Genomic DNA, 19,907 nt, shown 5'->3' with positions numbered 1-19,907 from the left:
CAGTTAAATTATGGGATTCAACGACAAAGTTGAATATAGGCCTGTATATACATAGGCCCAGATGAACGTCTGTGGTAAACGGGAAAAGTCCAGGGTTTTCCCTTTTCAGCAAACCGTAGATGAAATTATACACTGGAACTCTATTTTAACAACTTTTATTTTGACATCATAGAGTGGTCATGTGAAACTCCTACAGAAATCATGACATTTGTTTTTCTCAACTTTGTGCAACATTATTTGAATTATTGCGTATTGCATTTTGTATAAACATTTTGTTGAATGATTATAAGCCAGTGTTAGATAGACAGCAAAATAAAAGTTAGGGATAGCGTTCGTTAAATAACGGCAAAATCACAAAGCTAAACATGGTAGGCTAGTAGGTGACTTTCAGTGGATCTCAAAGTGTGTGGGGGCGGGTTCCACTAGTGACATGTCCAGACATCCCAACCTGCAAAAAGTAATTTCAGGGAGGTATCACGAAGCCCCCCCCCCAAAAAAAATAAATAAAAATAAAAATAAAAATAAATAAATAACAATACTAAAAACCATAATAACAATACACCAAATAAGGAAGGCCTATAGATAGTAGCCTAATTGTGAAAATAAAATATGTAGATCTTGCAGTTTGGTCTTCATGTAGCCTTTGCAATTAAGCCATCTAATATAGGCCTGAATAATATGCACATGAATTGACACTAGTTAAACTCACCTCAACATGTCTTTGCAATCATTGAACCCACCATGGGCAATGCTAACACTGTTACAAACAGTGCAGCATGCAAGACTAGGCCTATCATTATTTTTTACTCTTATAAACAAGGGTACACTTTGAAATGGGTTTTACATTTTCCTTTTTGGGGGGGACTGACTCTGTCGTGACTCTCCTGTTCCTAGATACACTGAACTGATTAGGATCAGGATCAGGATGCTCTCTGTCTTGGATGCGCTCAGACACACATGCACCACCACCCCTCTCTCTCTCCCCTGTCGTGTGCGCGCTACACTCAGATGCACACGCGATTTTAGGTCTCCCTCTCGCGTGCGCGCTCTTGATCGCTCGCTCTAGATTCCGGGAGATTTTATTTAATTTGCGGGCGTCAGGGAGCCGCTATCAATATGCGGGAGACTCCCGGAACTTCCGGGAGACTTGGGATGTCTGCATCATGTCAGGTGGGCGCGATCAGGGCGAGATCATCAGGAGGAAATTTTTTTTAATCCTTATTAATGCCTTTCTTTTTTTGACAAGATCATAGATTCAAAACAAAATAGCCACACACAAACATAGAGTCATAAACAGACCGACATATGAATTAAAATACGATCATGGTTATGGGATTTGGCAGACGCTTTTGTGCCCCCCCCCCCCAATTGTTTTTTTTTTTTTTTAAATAAAAGATAATACAGAAATTGTCTTGAATCTTCTCAGAGCAATTAATTGTGATAAGCATAGGCTAATAAGTTGCCCTAATCAAAATTTACAATGGACACATATCTAGGCCTGCAAGCAAACTGATGTTTGTAGCCCTAATCTACTGCTAACCTGCATAGACATATCTCTGTGTTATGCATTAATATGTGTTAATATCATGTTCAGTCCAATTGCAGTTAAAAGATTAGTAGGAGGCTATATACACATATTTTTGTTGTCTTTTGGTCAGAGCACAAAATGAAGAAAGATTATTATTAGACTCACTGTAGGAATGACACTTTGTTCATTTTCACATTCATTGCATGTCATCAGTTTTTTAACAGAGACTATTCAGAGACATTTTTTTTATTCAGTTATAAATATCTTAAGACAGAAGACATGGAAAAAGGGAACATTTTGAATGGCTGTTTGAAAGTACAGAATCATTTTTTCTTGGCCTCAAAGAATGCCTGAGAAAAAGTAAATTTTATTAGTTTAACAATTCCTTTAATTTGCAATCTATACAGATATAGTAAAGAAAAGCCAGCCCCTTCCACCACAAAGTACTATTAGACTATCAATCTCTTCAGCTAAGCAAACAAATTCTACTGGCCACACAAATACATTTGTTCAAAATGAAAAAGATGTCTATGATATATCACAAATTATATCACACATTCTAACACATTTAAAAAAAAAAATAGATCATGTCAATGTAACACATATCAAGTAAAATGTAAGAGACATGATCTAAACCCTTAGATTACTGTATGTATAAAACTGTATGCACACTCTCACTGTCTCTCACACACACACACACACACATTTACTGTAGAGCCATCAGAACTATTTTGTTACAAATGCTTCAATAAAATATAGCTCACAATCGTCATCAGAGGTCTCCATTAATTCTGTCAGATCAGGGATAATATTATAATTCACACCAGCGCCAGACAAGAATAGCAAGTAAAACACTGCATATAACGTTGTGTCCTGAATTAACCAACAAGAGGGGAATTCAACTTTCAAGAGGATTAACAATTATTATATTATGTAATAATACAGTAACAGAGGTCAGAGTTGGATGAGCATAATCAAACTAGTAAGTGTGATAACAATAATTTATACAAATGCACAAATACAATACAGGGGGGAAATAAACACTGAATTAATCTCGGGGAACTACACTTCACATGAAAATGTGGTCCTTCCATTTAGTCAGTCATATGGGAGGATACTCCCTCATTTCAGAATGTATCTGAAAACAAAAACACAACAGAGATGTTCAGAACCTACCACATTACCACTTTTTTTTTTAAATCATTTAGAAAAAAAAAAAGATATAATGATTGGTAGGCATTGTGGTGCAGAATTCCTAAATAAACTGCCCCTGTTCTCAGTAGAACTGGACTCCTGGCATATTAAGGCTCATTTGTTCTGTGCGATAAAAATCACTACTGGCAAAGCAGAGTTGATGTGGGGGGCTGGGGTTTAAATAGATATATATACACACACATACGTATACACATAAATCATTGCAAGTATCGTGCCAGCCCTTTCCATAAAATCAATTTCTGCTGTAATTAAAAATAAATAATTAATATAAAAAATTAAAAAGTAACATTCTGATAATCTGTGCAACTTCATTTGCCTCCTGACCCATTGTTAGCAGTTCAGGAATAGGGTTTCTCCTTCAACTGTAAACAACACAAAGTATGTCAGCATAGCTGCCACCGCATAACCATCCGTGTGGCCGAATTTATATCTCCACTGGGTTTCTAAAGATAGTTCATCTTGATACATGGAAAGAAATGTAGAAATAAATGTAATATAAGGGTGGAAAAAAGGTCAACAATTAAACAGTCTGCAAGGAGGAGAGCAAGTTGATTCTTTGTAAACAAACAGCAGAAGTTTTGAGCCTCTGCAGTTTAACTTCACTCTAGAACTTGAGGCAATTGACATGTTTAACATCTCTACATTTCTAAATGTTCAGCAGTTCAAATGTTCAACAGCTGGATGGAGTGCAGGATAAAAATTATATTCAGCCAACTCCACTGAACAAAACTTAACTACAGATGAGTGTCACTACACATTTTGGGATCAACATAACATAAGGATCTGATTGAACAGAACTACTGGTTGTTCAACCAAGGAAAACATGAGGAACCATGATTCAAATCTAAAATCTTTTGTCCCATTTGTAGCTAAACTTGATGTCCTTCACATTCACATATTTGTTTTACGGTACTTGCCTAATCTCAGGCACACAACTCACATTATACACACATACCACTAGTTTCCAGACCAAACAACATTAAACATCTTAAAAAACTCAGCACATTTTAGAGTCTTAATAGACCCCATGTCCTAATAGAATCCGGGCAAGCGACTGTCTTGTATGTCTGTTTTATTGGTAAATTTTGCTCGCATCACATCCTGTTAGGAGATAGTGTTAGCCACCATTTTTGTTTACCCAATGCACAATTACAGAACAACTTTCATACCAATCCATCAGAATCATAGAAAACAAAGTTTGTCTATTTCTCACTCAACAGAAAAGCACAACTCTTGGTCAGCAGGAGGACAAGGTATTTGCCTGACATGTCCCCAGTACTGTAGAAAATGCTACCTTCTCCCTGGGGATGGATGGACAGTTGGACGTCATTTAGCACCTTGCGCATCAAGAGAACACCTGCCTCTCTCCAGCCCTGGAGCCTATGGCTTCTGACAGTGAACTATGACATACTGGCACTTAGCTAGATTATAAAGGAGTGCAATCAATGGCTTTTCCCACAGCATCTCTCTGCCACAGGCTCTGCTGGGTGTACCTCCCTGCTTGTTACAGTTGGGACCATGGATGTTAACTGCTGTTCTTTGCAGAGACCCTGCTGCACTCAGGTTCCCTCCCCCTGCAGCAGGATCGGGGTCCCAGTAGTTCACGGGCTGGGAGCTGGCCCTCGGGTTGGACTCCCTCCAGGCTCATGAGATGGGCTAACCCCTGTTAGCCACACAGGAGGTACCCAGCCAGGAGGGGGGTGAGGTTTAACAGCAGCAGCCAGAGAGTCACCACCAGGCCAGAGGAGCTGGAGCAGGGGTCTGTGAAGGCGAGACACAGAAATACCATTAGAAGAGATGCTCAGAGTGAGGTGTTCATTAGAAATGCTCACTGATTTACGCACTGTATAGACATTTGCATTACATCCAGCATTAGTGATGAGTGTAATTTGGCTGATAAAAGTAGCAAACTGTGAACTCTTAGCATGACAGCATCCCTTAGTTGGTATTAGATAGATAGATAGATGCTTTATTGATCCCCAGGGGAAATTCAAGTAAATTCAATTCAAGGTATTACAGTATTGGCTCGTGGAACAGATCGACAGGAGGCTCACCAATCTTAGCGCTCCGTGTGTTGTTGATTAGCGGCAGCTGGTGTGGGAGTGGGCAGGAGCCGCAAAAGTCTGAGCAGGCAGGGCAGACCAGCATGCCGCTGTAGACCCAGTCGTTGGAGCGCACGTTGATATTGAGGAGCTGGCCAGCTTGCCCACACAGAAAGGACTGGCCTTGCACCCACACTGTCAGCCCTTGGTCAGAGCAGGACATCTGCAGAGGAACAACACACACCCACAGCTAAGGCTCAACCTCTGTGATCAGCTGTACAATACTGAGGAGCCCTGCAGGGGAAACAAAAACAAAGACTGGGCCTGACATCACAACAGCGCTGCAGGACAGGAAGGGAGTGACCTGACCGCTCCCTGGGCTGACCTCACTGACTCACATTCTGAATTTGGACAGCAGGTGATGCTACCAAAATCTTTAAAACAGAGAAGGAAAATGCCCTGTGGCAGAATGGACTCAGAGTGGCGTCAGAGCTTTACACTGCGGGTGAAACCAAAGAGCCGGTCATCCTGACTGAGTGTCACCGCAGCGTTGGTGTACCTTGTAGCAGCCGCTGCCCCAGTCGGGGTAGGTCATGCGTCTGGTGCACTGCTCCATGGTGAAGGGGGACTTCTGGTACAGACACACTGAGTTGGGCCCATACTGCTCTGCCCCATAATTCCTCCATGCGTCTGCAAGGCAGTAGCAGTTCAAGTTACATTACTCCGGGAGTATATGTACGTAGAACTGTACAGTTGTACAATACTCTCAGGAGGGACAATCACACATGTAATGATAAACTAGTACAGAGAATACACATATTGCTCATTGACCTCTGAAACGGCAGCACAATGAGTTTTAGCAGCATGCTAAAATAAGCAGAGGGTGTGTGTGTGTGTGATGGCTTAGTCACGCCTCACCTGGCTGGTTCTCCTGGATGCGGCAATAGGAGCTGCGCTGGTACTCCCCACTCAGGTGCCAGCTGAACTCCTGACTGAACGGGCAGAAGTCTGCGATCTCTACAGCACCACCGTACGAGGGCAGCTCCGACGATGGCACACCAGCAATTTGGTCAAAATACTGCGGGGGGGTCAGATGGCTCGGTTGAAGATGAAAGGCCGCTTGTGTGTCATCAATCAGCCACTCAACCAATTTTATGAGCATTGTTTATGTATTGAGCCACACTTTACTATGAATTCCAAACATGCCTGAAACAAACCAAGTGATTCCTACTTCCCCGTTTATCACGTGCAGTGAGTGACTGTGTGGTGTGCCGTGCCCTGTTTTACCTGGTACTCCAGGGGGAGAGCCAGAGGGTATTTCTGCAGGTTGCACACAGCCACGGCCAGCTGGTCCTGCCTGCAGGTAAGCTGGAGGGGTGTGCTCCTCACAGAGTCACAGTATGGGGTCAGACTACGCCTCCTGGGAGAAACCAAAACACAGGTCAGACACACAAGAGAAACACAACGCCCTCTAGTGGCCTTTAGTGAATGACAAGGTAACACAGGGTGAAATGTCAGGCAAGGGTTAGACAATGCTCCTTTTGAGGGGAACATCCCATATTGGGTCAACCCAAGACAGATCTCCAGAATGTATACTAGGGGCTCCTGTATTAGGCAATGCATGAGGCCTACCCAATGGTGAAGCGTTATTAGTCATTACTTGGACCTCCTACATATTTGCAAGGTTATGCGCCATCCATTGTCTTACGTCTGGCGCTGATGGTCCATCCAGAATTTGCAGCTCTTCATGACAAAGTCACATCCCAAACCTTTGCCCCATTCCAAGTTCTCTGCCATGCTGTAGTTTGCTCTGTACCACCTAAACATTTTAAAGGGAAAAGGAAAAAATGAGTAAACCGCTTAACAACTACAACAAAGAATGGCTCAAATCTGATGTTGCAGGGAATCCTTACCCAGTGTCCTCCATTATGGCTAGTGTTATTCTTGAGAACACTCTGTTCTGCGTGTGAGATCCAGTCATCGCTTCATTCTGTTAAAAGCAATGGTCGAGTTTATTAGAATTGTGTAGAGCAATTGGACATGCCCACTCACTGACATTTTTCATGACATTTAGGAGACCAAGCAACTTCTGCATCAGGCTTTTGAATGTGGGAACTGTTTTCAGTTGTCCACATAAGAAACACGTGTTTCTTGGCAGCAGAGCAACGTTGCCCAATTTCAGGTGCCATGAGGCTCCCAACAGCCCTTACCTCAAGCAGCCTCTTCTCCCAGTGGTTGAGTTCGGTCCCCATCCCCCCCTGGTTCTCCAGCTCCATGCCCTCCAGGATGGGGCAGTCAAAGTGCCTCCTGGCCTCCGCCTGTGGACACACAAGACAGGAGCGCGAGATGGAACAGCGGAGCCTTTGACTTGAGCATGAATAAAATGCAGAATAAGTAATACAGCACTTAGCACTGTGCTTAGGCTAGCAGGAGCTGGATTTAGATGTTGCTTTGCTGAGCACTAAAAGCAGCCTCACCACCACGCGTGGGGTCACCAAGAGGTAGACTTCGTGCCGGACCATTCGCTGGCCGCGAATGTCCCATAGTCGCGTGGCCCTCCGAATCACCTTATCGCTCCACTGGAACAGTCCTAAGCTGAAAGAATAGATCATGTCATTATTAAAACAAATCATGCAGTTTGACAGACAATGAAGTTATGAACAAATTGTGATCTATACTCCACAAATAACATAAATTCAGGTGAAAATGTAATCTTGAACCTTGAAAGAATCAAATTTCAGACAGCAATGAGCAGCTCTGAGGCTGGGGTCAATATTTTCACCATTTCATTTTCTGAAAACAGAAGTGGTAAAAGAAATAGGCCACCTCTCATTGAAGGCTGGTAAGCCACTCGCAAAACGCTGGGTAAGTGGTTTCCCATCATCATCATGATAGAATGCAAAGAGCCCTGCTGAAAAACCCTGTCAACAGAAACACACACACACACAGCAATCACCCACTCAGGTCAACTGATATGACTAAAGGACAGAACACAACGTTTTAAAAAGACTTCATGTTTAAGGGGATATGCATTCTTTGGGAGCGTGAGGGCATTTACCAGGGCATGTATGATCTCATGCTTGACCGTGGACAGCATGCCTTCAAACTCCTGAGGTAGGGTGGAGATCATACGGGGGCACAGATTGGCATAACCAGCGATGGGCCTACCAATGTTCGGAAAAGAGGGAATAAAGTCAACATCAGGATGAAGCTTGAATATCAAATTTCAGGAACATCAGCAACAAAAAACAAACAATCCAGGAGGCTCCCATAACACAGCTTGCAGAGGTCATAACAAGGTGCAATACCCACTCAGTACAAGCAGTAATAAAATGCATGTCTTGCATTGTTCAAAATGGGTGCACAAATGTTAACAGCCACAAAGGGATAAAACAAGGCATCCTGGTCAGCTTTGTGTTTGTCCATGTGTTTTGCATGTTTATGCTTTTGTGCACCTGTCCAGTTCAGACTCCAGCTGGCAGTAGGCTGCATAGGCCACAATGTTCTCCTGCCCACAGCGTTCCGTGGTCACGGCGCTCACGTACAGCACAAAGTCCGCCCCCTCCACCCCGTCTCCATCAGGGGGCCCGGCCGGCCCGCACGACTTGCCCGTCTCGCTGCACACTTTACATTGCTGAAGAAACAGAAGAAGTGGAAGTATGCGATCATTTCTTAAGCATTTCCCTAAATAATCAAATCAGATGTGGAAGCAGACAAGTGCTAAGAGTAGGTAGTGGCAGGGGTAAAAAATGTTTCCACGTGCCATTGGACTGGATGAGATAAGGACAAGGCAATGCCTCAGTATCCTTAAAAGATGCTGAATGTGACAGAATGTAATCACAGACAACGCAGAGCATATGGCCAATGTCACCACCCCCCCCCCATCATCCTGCTCAGTCTAAATTCCTGATCTGATTAACTGTTGCAGGCCACTTAGTCTGTGATGTGGATGTGTAAAAAAAGGCTCTCTCTTGCAGTTGCAATGGCCAACTTGGCAACCCAATTAAAAAAAAAAAGACTGATAGAATGGCACTAAAAGCTTTGGATGATATATTAACTGTGATTACCTGCAAATGGTGCTCTGGAACAACCACTGGTCCACATCTGGTGACCTGTGCACAGGCTCCCTGGCAGTAACGATGAGGGTCATCTTTCTTCCGCAAGTACTGATTGGTTGCACATTGTCTAATTGGGAACGGTTCATGCACAAATTAGGAAACCAAATAACAAGGAAAGTTATGCCCATGATATTAAATATAATAAACTACCTGTGTATGTGTGTGTGTGTTTGAGAAAGAGAGAGACAAAGGTTACCTGCTGAGTAGTACAGGGCCTGCTCGTCTTCGGACTCTGAATGCTTTCTGAAGATAATCGATTGCTTGAGGAAATAGCTTTTCCTTTAGAGGCAAACAAACCATTTACAACCAGAACATAAGCCATAAGTCTACTTAAGTTTTCCACTTTAACTGAGACATCACAAGAAATACAAGTTATGGGACTGTTTGCAAGAAAGGTCCATCAACATACCTTCACAAGTTTCCCTTGGTCTTCAGGTAGCCTAACAAAATATTGACATTCAGAATTCAATAAAAAGAAAAAAAAATGGACAGCATAATTGCATGTGCAGCCTACTCATCTTATTGGTGAAGACAATATGGGTATTACTTACCTATCAACACTTTGGTCATAAATTATCTTTATATTTAATTGCTGATCGATGCTCCTTTTAGTGAGTCTTTCTGGTTTTAGATACACTTTGTGAATTACCTATAAAGAATATAAAAGCTAAAGTTAAAAAAACGTGTGTTGTCATTAAACATTGAGGATACATATTTTAAGCACCGTTTGCATGTAAGTGGCATGACAAGTCTCCAGAGTTAGCCAACTCTAAACCTTTGAGGTAAACAAACTTACTCATGTAATTTAGTAAATTCCTTTTCACGACAGTGCATGCTTAACGTTAACGTTATTGCACATCCAAAAGCTACACTTTACTTGGCAAACTATCAACAGCGTTGAACCAGAGCCCATCTAAAAATCCTGTGGTTAGCTAGCTAGCTAGCAGCTAGCAATGGCAAGCTGCCTGTCATAACAAGAATTAGCTGCAGTTACCTCTAAGCTTGGATTAAAGCGTTAAAACGCCAAAACCAATATGAAAGTTAGTTTGCAATGAAATGGCATACCTCTGAACGATGAGGTACTTCATGTTTACAAATATGACACTGTACAACTAAAAACAGGAGAAATAAAGTATAAATCCGGCTAACGTTAACAGATCCAAAGGTCTTCCCGAAGCAGCTCAGCCTTGTCGCCATCGTATGAGCCTGGCAGCAGCTGGCTACGCGACGTCGACACCGGTATTTCAGTTGCTGCTTGCACGACAAGGGCACCTATCCAATTCATACCTCAAATACTTTGATGAATTGCAAATTCCTGTCGTTATGAAAAAATTATCAAATGAGAAGCATATTATCCCTCTTGCAACATTTGAGAGCTCCCTATCCAATTGCGACGTCACTTCCCTAACAACACAGCTCAGCGTGCGAGCTCTCTCGGCCCTCCCCCAACCTCCTGTCATCCACCCTAGTCGATAGAAATAGATCTCAGCATGGGATTTTTTAATTGCTCACTCTTCGCCATCCAAGATGCAAATAAAAAAATGATAATGTAGTCTTTCTTTAAACGGAACACAGATACTGCAAATTGGGAAGACTAGTTTGTATCGTACTAGGCCTAGATGATTTTAAGCAGCTAACCTATATGGAACATGCCTAAAATTACGTCTAAAATGTGACTGTTATTGTATGGCTGTGGCTCTAAACAAAAAGTAGAGGCCTATAAATATGACACTTGATGCCGTTACCGAAAACATATTGTCCACGAGGGGGCACCATAGACATTTTCAGACTCTTGCAGTGCTTGCAGCAGGTCAGCGGAGCAAAATTTATTACAGCCCTCCCCAAGTGGTATGGTAGCCTTAGCCAGTATCGTTATACTAGTGTCTCATAATGTTGTTGAAATCAAAAGCTAAAATATATTTTCTTTTTATATATATTTTGCACAGACCCATCGTCCCAATGGTAAATTATTGTATTTAGGCAAGGGTTGGTGGTCCCTATGGAATTAGTAGCTTATTAGTTCAGGAAATAGCCTACATTGATTGGGAATTCTCCTCACAGAAGAATGCCAAGAGAATGAATGGGGATGTGACTGCCTAAAGTGGGTCCTGCTTTATTAAGGTTGAAATGGACTTTTTATCGTTGTTTTTGTGTTGCTAGGAAATGGAGTCGTTTACTAGCAATTATAGTGCTAGAAGAGGCAGCACTTCCTGTCCAGGGCTGGTGAGTGTCATGATTAGCATAAATAAAATTCTGGCAAAAACATTTAACATGTTTTATAGCTGCTGGCGTATTTGTTTTTTGAGTAAGCTGCAGCTATATGGTCTTTTAGCCTACAGACTTTTGTGACCAGAGCCAGTGGCTGTCTAAGGTTTGTCACAATAATGTTGTTTGATTTGGACTTTGAATTGCATTTGAATGTAACTTATATTGACTTTGTGTTATCCGCCAGTGCTAATATTCCTTAGATGAGCAGAAAACCAACCTTAAGCACTCTAAATACGGTGAATATGTTTTCCCCTAGTAGTAGCCTAGTAGTGCAAATAGTAGCAGGCCTATTTCCAGGCTACCTCTGAAATGTAATATCCGTTTTTCCAAAGATTTTAATTGGAGCCTTCTCATGAAAAGCATAAGAGTATTTCAATAAGACCAGTGTTTCCAAATTAGCCCTGACTATATTTCACTTTTTACCAAGTACTCTCACATAAGGAACTTGTGTCAAATGTGATACAAAAAGGGGAGGGGGGGTTAAGAGGTTATTTTAAAAAGTTTTCTTTGACATGACAAAATATTTTTTCTATCACACATGACAGTTTGCAGATGTGTTTAGGGAGTCAATTCCTCTCACCTTATCATGGACGGTGTCGCCCCAGTGACCCTTTAAACATTGGAGCTGCCTCCTGCATGATTTGTGTGTTTGCAAGGGTTTCTCAGAGAATACCATCCAGATGGCAAAACAGGGGAAACAGAGTGCTACAAAATGATCAATGGCTTCCACCCCAGATAATCCCTTTCGCCCCTGCGTCCCGCAGGAAGGGGGAGTATGTCTCTCACAACCAAAGTGTTTCTTTCCTGCACATGTCTCCCTTGGCACCAGAATTAGCATTTGTTTTGCAGGTCAACTGCCCACTCTGCAATGACGTTAGCTTGTCCTGTCGCCCAAACCACCACCTCCAGTATGGCTGACCACCCGGAGAGATAGAGGGACTGCCTTTGTGACAGGTTAGTGATGCATTAAATCTTGATGATCAGGGCCAGCCCCACAGCGCAGGTGTGCAGGTGAGACAGGAGGTGATGAATCTGTTTGCTCTGTCTGTGAACGGGGGAAAACAGGCCAGCAGGTCACGGCAACTGATCCGATCGTTCTCTGGGATGAGATGGGATTTTCAAAATGTATCATGATCATGTCAGTTGGATTCTATCAGACACTGAGGTTATTGTGTGGGATATGAAAGTGAGTATTTGTAACATAATAGTAGAATAGGAGATTTGGAGACCAGAATTCCAGCTTTGGGGTATTATTTCATATATATTTCTGTTATTTTAAGGTTATACTATATCTTTCATTATCAGTATGATGACGGTGCTAATATTTCATGTGGTTATTAGTAGAAAGATGTACGTGTGTTTCAGTCCCAAACACAAATACACAAACACATCTAACCACACACACACACACACACACAACTAACCACACACATACACACACACACCACAGACGCACGCACACATACACACACACACACACACACACAGTAAATACGTCCACCCACTGACATAAATACGCTGTGGTGGATCATTTCTGTCAGCAGAACCACTCTCTTCTCTGGTGCATCAGAGTTGAGGATGTCTGCCCCTTTAAGAGGCATCCTGCAAAGTTACAGCATTTCTCTTCTACTCGTATCTTAAACTGCATGGGAAACAGTGAAGAACAACTATTTAATACACACCAAGTGTAATGGAATAATCCTGGATTAAAGCATTCAATAGCCCTGAGTTTAGTCAGTAATGACTGACATGGAAACAGTGGGGTAATGGAGGTGAGTTTTAGAGTTTTTTACTTTACTCTATAGCAGCAGTTTATTTTTAGCGAATCCGTCAACATTTTGCCTGGGGTGTGTGGATATTGAGGAAGTTTTTTAGCAGTAACATTATGGGAGGAAAATATGTCTTTAAGAGGCAGCACCATTTCCTTCCTGTGTTGAAGATGACTTACCAAAACTTCAAGTAATACATTTGGTTTATTCCCGTCGATCATCTGCTATAAGTATTTGATATGCTTAAAAGAGGGTGAACAAAGAAGTTTTCATTCATTTAGAGCTGTTGACCTCTATATCCCTCTTCCCTCTAAAATAGTTGTATTTTACTAGTGGTGACTTTACTGCTGTTAGTTAAAACATCATAATGTCAAGCCTTGTGAGGATTTCTGTTTTTGGGGATTAAAGATTTCCCAGAACTGCAGGTTTTATAGATTACCTTAATGACGTTTTTGAGAATTGTGAAAACCATTCAATGTGATATCAGCCTGTGTAAATATTTAAATATTTGTTGAATGCCTCGTGCACACTGCCTTTGCCTTATTAAGTCCCAGGACAGAGGAGATGCTACAGATTGTTAAACAGATAAAAACAGCAACAGAGATCTTATGCTTGTGCTTTTATTGTCTGAAGTTCAGAAGAATGAATTTTAATTTATTTGAGTGAAAGATCACATATCACATGCACAGCAGAATGTGTCTGATTTGAATGCAGTATATTGTAGCATACATCTTCCTCTTTTAAATCCTTACAATGACTACTACGCTTTCATGAAATGTTATAAATTAATGTTTTTATTTTCTTTGACCTTTACTACTAGCAATCAACAATACGCAATACGATATGCAGATGTTAAGTAGACCATTTTACTGTGAACTGCAAGTTTCATTACAAACTGGGAACACATTTGATGAAAAAAACATTGATGAAACAACCTGAAAGTACGACAGACAGTAGCTGGTTATCTGTCAATCTTAACAGCAGGGAGCTGCACCCTCTGCATGCCACACATAAGTCTATGACTGTTTATTTAATATTTAAACAATAAATGGCCTGACATAAACAGGCAAACACTGCCAAAACTTGACATAAATGTTTAGGCATATCTGGGTAATGTTTACCTTTTAAAATCTCTGCAGGGCCACCCCTGCACCTACTTTTCCTAGAAACATAAGAGCTTAACACATCAGACTCCAGGACACTGATATCATTTTGTCCTCATTCTGTCATTGTATTTTAGCCATGTGAATTATATGGCAGCCTTTATTGCAGACCACTGGGCTGAAAAGATCACTGGGGAATTAACGTGAGACGTCATGGAGAGCGATGAACTCGAGGCGAGAGAGTGGCTCATCTCCTGCATCACGATCCCCCTGTCCACAGCCATCATCCTGGCCAACCTGGTCATCATCGTGGGCATCCTCTACAACCGACAGCTGCACAACACGCCCAACTACTTCTTCCTGAGCCTGCTGGTGGCGGACCTGTGCACGGGTGTGGCTCTGCCCTTCATCCCGCGCATGGCCCTGGAGCGGAGCCTGAACTTCCACACCTGCCTGCTGGTGCACACCTTCCCCAACTTCCTCTTCCTGTCCTACCTGTTCAACCTGGTGATGGTGCACTACGAGCGCTACCTGTGCATCGTCAGCCCCCTGCATTACAGCCAGTGCTGGGTCCACCGCTGCTTCCCTGTGGCCCTGCTGGCGGCATGGGTGCCCCCTCTGCTCTACGCCTCCCTGCCCGCCTTCGGCTGGAACGAGTGGAGCCAAGACGAGGTCAATGTCAACGGCACTCTCAACCAAACCGTGGGGGTGACAGGGTGTGCGGTGGACCCCCTGGACGACAACGGGATGTGCTCCTACAGGAAGGTCTTCCCCACGGCCTACATCTACCTGGAGGTGTACGGCCTCCTGCTGCCGGCCATCTTCCTCATCGCAGGCATGACGGGCAGGGTGCTGTGGATCACCCGGAAGCAGCTGAGGGACATCTGCAAGCTCCACCGGGCCGGGGTGCGCGACCAGGCCTCGGTCGGCGAGCAACGGCTCAACGTGCGCTACGCCAAGTGCGTGGCGGCCGTCTCCCTGGTCTTCCTGCTTTGCTGGGTGCCCTACGTCATCTATGTGAATGTGACGCTTAAGTGGCTGAAGGCTGATGGGAAGTCCCAGAACAGCACGACACACATCATCCTCTGCTGCACGGGGATCGGGAGCATGGCCATCATCCCCTTCATCCTGGGGCTGGCCAACAGGCAGTACACAGACCCCGCCCGCAAGGTGCTGCTGAAATTGCAGGACTGCTGGCACGGGATGCGGGATTGCACAGACATGTAGCACTGAGAGAGCCTTCTGAGGAGCATTCCATATGGAGGTGTGTGAATGGGCATGATGGGCACTTTATGAAAGAATTACAAACGGCATAATTCTGGTCAGACATCAAGTAATTATTTTAGGCTACTAAAACAAAAGTGTTTTAAGGGCTATGCCACACAACTATGTGTACTGCTAAGGTTAATGTTGTTTATGCATGATGTATCGGCTCAACGTGGCTCAGCTTTCTGATGATGCTGAAAAATCCAATTTCTTGGCATGGGAGCAAACAATCCAAGAAACAATTTATAATATTTGTCTGTAAATGAGAAGTGGCATAAAAATAAAGAATATACTAGAATATCCAAATGGATCAGAAATGAACTAGGGGGGTATATGAAACCAGACTAGGGGTAGGCCTATGTTGAGCACAAAGCCTGATAACTCCGCTCTCATATTTCCCAGTATACGCCTCTGAGGGGTATTTCACAAAGGCAGAATTAAGACATCCAAGATAAGTGATAAAGCGAGGTTTGACATAGCGTTGTCTGGTCATCCTAGCTAAACTCGTTTCACTAACGCCAATCCAAGATGAGTAGGAGCAACTATGTCAAGCCAGGTGTAAGTAATTCAGGATGTGTGCGCGTTCTCGTTTCTGCTCAAAAAAAATGCCCACGGTTGGAATAAAAAGACCCGGAAAATAGCGTCATTCACACAAAGTGAACAACCGCATTAGATATAGACTAACAATGAAGTAAAGTTGTCCTTTTTGGAATGGGGAATCATGGCTATTTCTGTAAAACAGCGTGAGTAGGCGTGGTAGACCAACTGAATGCAAATTTACGTATGCACCCACGTGTGAGTGCTTCCTTGTCTCTGCACGCAACGTATGAAAGCGCTTGCCACTGCAAAGATGCACTTAGTATGATATACCTTAATATTATAGTTAAAAAAACCTTCGAAAACTTGCCCCTCCACTTCCAATCAACTACAGTAGGCTATTCATCAAACGTCTAATAAAATAAGCAAACAATGAGTACCCAGTCCTATGTTAATAATTATAAGGCTATCACAATTAAAATAATAACCATATGGTAGTAGGCAGACAATCTGTTTTGTTTTGCGAGCAAATACATTTAGCAAATAGTTTATAAATGGAATAAAGCTCTTTAAAAATGAGCACGGAGGTCTGATGTGAATGACAGCTAGCTGAACCAATAAGACGACATAATTACCATTAGAATGAATTTAGCTTGGCTGTTAGCCTGGTCTAGTCGGGACCAGGCTAGGTGCAGAGAATAAATCCCCATGGTAACTTATGTGCCATCTCTTTTGTGAAACCAAGTCTAGGCTAAATTCATCCAGGATAACCAAAAAATCCCAGCTTAATCCCTTATCTAGGTTTTGTGAAATACCCCTCTGGTCCATCTGGATGTTTTCTTGTCATTGTCTTCATTTTTGTTTAGACTTTTCCCCTTGTGGTTTGTGGTCTTCTGATGTTACATTTATCTCACAACCAGTGCCAAAGTCCTTTAGTCACTAGAGTGCTCTAAAAGGGATGGTATGTTTTGCGTTCACTGTCTGTCACCAGCCATATCCTGGACACTCATCTATGTTTACAAACAAAGAGTCTTTTAAGATCTCAAGGGAAATTCCATTATGGTTGGCCACAATTCACATTGTCCTACCAGCATAAACCAGCCTGTATGCATGAAGAAATCATTAGGAAGCGCAAAAACACAGTGATGAAGCTTACATAACATGCTGGTTATATTATCACTGATTAGCAGAGAATCTTTTATGCCTTCACATGTTTCAAAAAAGGGGGGCTTGAATTAAATTTAACAAATGTCTGACATAAAATTTGTTTTACACTAAAGTACTTTTTTTGCTACAAAAATGGCTTCTCTGAGTTGCTAAGTAAGAACTCTTACTAACTCTACTCTAACTCTATTACTCTTGAGGGAGCACTGGTGTTACTTCCCTATATTTCACAAACACATATTTTCTCTCATTTCATTATATTATGGGGACAAATAAAATACAACTAAATAGAACATGTTGAAGCCTCAACCACTAACTAAACAGAACCACAGTAAAAAAGAGGCTTAAGATTACATTCCTATCTGATTTAAAACATTAGATATGTCAAACCCTTTTTATCCAACATTTGTTGTTTTGTTTCTGGGTGACGTCTGGAACAATTGATGAATTTATGTTTAAAAATTCATGCACTGGGTCTCATACGGAGAGGTGTAAGCAGTACAAGGTCTGTTAGGGAGTGAGACGGGCAGTCTCCCAAAGTCCACATGGACAATTTGTTATCCTCTTATCGCCCCCATCGTCCATTCCCAGAAACCACCAGCCCCCTATGGTGACGCACCACTACCTAATAATGACTGTGGGGAATCTTTTATCATACATGAGTACAGCTGCACAGGGTAAACCTTTTTACAAATAGATTTCTAAAAAAAAAAAAAAAAACCTCTTAGGACTAGCCTGACGTAGTCATACTCAATTCTAGTCAGAATATGACTTCCCGACCTCAAATGTTGTGGGCGGGACTAAGTTCGGAATGGCACCCAGGCTATCTTAGGACATCATGAATGATCAAATATGTATCTCCATAGCTGTTTAAGGCTCTTCATCAAACTGGACATAATTATTACTATAAGGGCATGATGAACTGATTAGTTACTCAACATTGTGGGGTCAAAGGTCAAGGTTGCACGGGGTCACACACAGAAATGCAGTGTTTGCATATCTCCCAAGCAGTTTGAAGACTCTTCATCAAACCTAGCACAGTTAATCACTAAAATAGGCCATGGACCACACACCACCAACCCCTTGGTTGGGGCCAAAATGTATCAGCCATACACTTCTTTCACCAATATACAATACAGAATTATGTAATGTGCATGGTGATCCACTAGAAAGGTGGGACATGTCTTAATTCATGTTATGTCACATCTACAAGGTATAGGCTTTTCAACAATATACAGTTTAGGCGGTTGAATTTGCTTCTTTTAATGGTCAAGGCCGAAATGTATCAGCCGTATACATGGTTCACCTATTGTGCATGGTTTGGAGGAAGGCGGGCCATGTTACAACTCGCATCTAGGAGGTATAGGCTTTAAGAAAATATGTAATTTATGCTGATTCATTTGAATAAAAATGTATCAGCCTAATACTTGGCTCACCAGTACAATATAGGACTTTGTATTCAGTATGGTGTGGAAGAAGGTGGGACATGTTTCACATCTCACATCTAAAGGGTGTGGCTTTAAGAAAATATATAGTTTAGGTGGTTGAATTACCTTTCCTTTAACACTAGAGGACAAAATGTATTGCTGTAGACATAGTTCATATACAATACAGGACTATGGACTACAGCTTAGGATGCAGCAAAATAAAAAGGAAGGTGACACATGTGACCTTTATAGTGATTAACTGTTCTACATTTGATGAAAATCCTTAAACCTCTTTGGGAGATATTGTCCAAATACTGTATTTTAAGAGTAACCACATGTGACCTTGACATTTGACCCCACATACATTTAGTACCTTATCAGTTCATCAGGCCCTTAGAGTGAATAAGTACCGGTATGCCAAGTTTGATGAAGGTCCTTCAACTGGCTTTGGAGATGTTGGAAAATATCATAATGTGATTTTTTTTCTGTGAAGGATTGGAGTTGTAGACCTGGAATTCTTAATCTACATAAAAAGATGATTCCAAAATGCCTAAAATGCCTTTGCTAAATTTACTTTCACCCTTAACCCTAATTCACGCAGACTAAAATGAATGTGATACTTTTTCCAGTGAATCACATTAATCACATGTACAATTTAATTCACGCTATTTAACAACCCAGGCTGCTTGCATTCATGCTTGCAAGGTCTTCCTTGTTTGACTACTCCACCTACTCAAATGCCACAGCTGACTAATTGAGCTGGTGATTTCAGACCAGACATTTGACCTCTGATTAAGCTTTTTAAATGTATTACACCACACATATCCATAGTTTTGCAGCATGACATGGGAATGTCATCACCGCATGGTTAAAAGACCAACTGTAAAGTCAAAAGTTATCATAGTTTGGTGTCTGGGTCAATACATCTTTGTTGTTTAATTGCTACTCTGTACGATCTGGCAGTACACAGTTAAGAGTGCTTTACTTTCTATCTGAACGTGCTGAATATGCACATACTGTATGTACATACACAGTCATGGATTTGTATGGTGTTATGAATGTAAAATAGCTATGGTCTCCTCTGCACTGTATGTTAAATGTTACTCTAATGCTCTAGCTGTGTAGCTTAAATGTTATTCTATTGCTGTTAGTCGCTTGGATAAAAGCATCTGCCAAATAAATACATGTGAATGTAATGTTTATTGAGGAGGATGACAGAGAAGATGGAATGGTAAAGGACAGTTGGGAGACATCTTTATTTCCAGACATAAATAAAGACAAACTCAGTGCAAAATATAGCAAAGTGTTAGTCTGCCCACACACTTAAAAAGTTACCTTTTGATAATAACAGAAAACCCAGAAGACTATTTGAAAGATAAAGTATGTCCAACACCAGTACTGACATTTTTGGATGGCGTGGGGCTAAGAGGAGTGACCGGTGCTATCTGTGTGAGCCTTGACTCTGAGCCA

At 42.0% G+C, this 19,907-nt stretch overlaps 2 protein-coding genes across 3 annotated transcripts; one reads left to right on the top strand and one right to left on the bottom strand.

Moving 5' to 3' along the window:
• Positions 1–1,798: 1,798 nt before the first annotated feature.
• lmln (leishmanolysin-like (metallopeptidase M8 family)) lies at positions 1,799–10,284 on the bottom strand. Its single transcript, XM_076263744.1, has 17 exons — positions 9,969–10,284; positions 9,455–9,552; positions 9,313–9,343; positions 9,100–9,182; positions 8,853–8,970; positions 8,241–8,419; positions 7,844–7,949; positions 7,612–7,706; positions 7,263–7,380; positions 6,996–7,103; positions 6,699–6,775; positions 6,494–6,604; positions 6,073–6,205; positions 5,704–5,863; positions 5,345–5,475; positions 4,798–5,008; positions 1,799–4,504 (listed from the first exon to the last, which is right to left on the bottom strand). Exons 1-17 carry the CDS (start codon positions 10,098–10,100, stop codon positions 4,410–4,412), a joined length of 1,986 nt encoding a protein of 661 aa, XP_076119859.1. The 5' UTR covers positions 10,101–10,284; the 3' UTR covers positions 1,799–4,409.
• A 2,477-nt stretch (positions 10,285–12,761) lies between these two features.
• gpbar1 (G protein-coupled bile acid receptor 1) lies at positions 12,762–15,628 on the top strand. 2 transcript variants are annotated; one of them, XM_076262627.1, is made up of 2 exons: positions 12,762–12,943; positions 14,213–15,628. In XM_076262627.1, the coding sequence occupies exon 2, from the start codon at positions 14,257–14,259 to the stop codon at positions 15,268–15,270; it is 1,014 nt and encodes a 337-aa protein (XP_076118742.1). In that variant the 5' UTR covers positions 12,762–12,943; positions 14,213–14,256; the 3' UTR covers positions 15,271–15,628. The 2 variants fall into 2 exon arrangements, with proteins under 2 accessions (XP_076118742.1, XP_076118741.1); XM_076262626.1 differs by having other exon boundaries at positions 12,931–12,943; positions 14,181–15,628.
• The last annotated feature ends 4,279 nt before the right edge of the window (positions 15,629–19,907 follow it).

This window comes from Alosa pseudoharengus, unplaced genomic scaffold (assembly GCF_046254945.1).
Source record: "Alosa pseudoharengus isolate Yale_2024_CS ecotype anadromous, Long Island Sound unplaced genomic scaffold, YU_APseudo_1.1 YU_APseudo_1.1_scf_3, whole genome shotgun sequence".
Classification (NCBI taxonomy): domain Eukaryota; kingdom Metazoa; phylum Chordata; class Actinopteri; order Clupeiformes; family Clupeidae; genus Alosa; species Alosa pseudoharengus.
The sequence above is the reverse complement of the archived record's forward strand: the minus strand, read 5'-3'. Positions and strand labels throughout refer to the sequence as shown.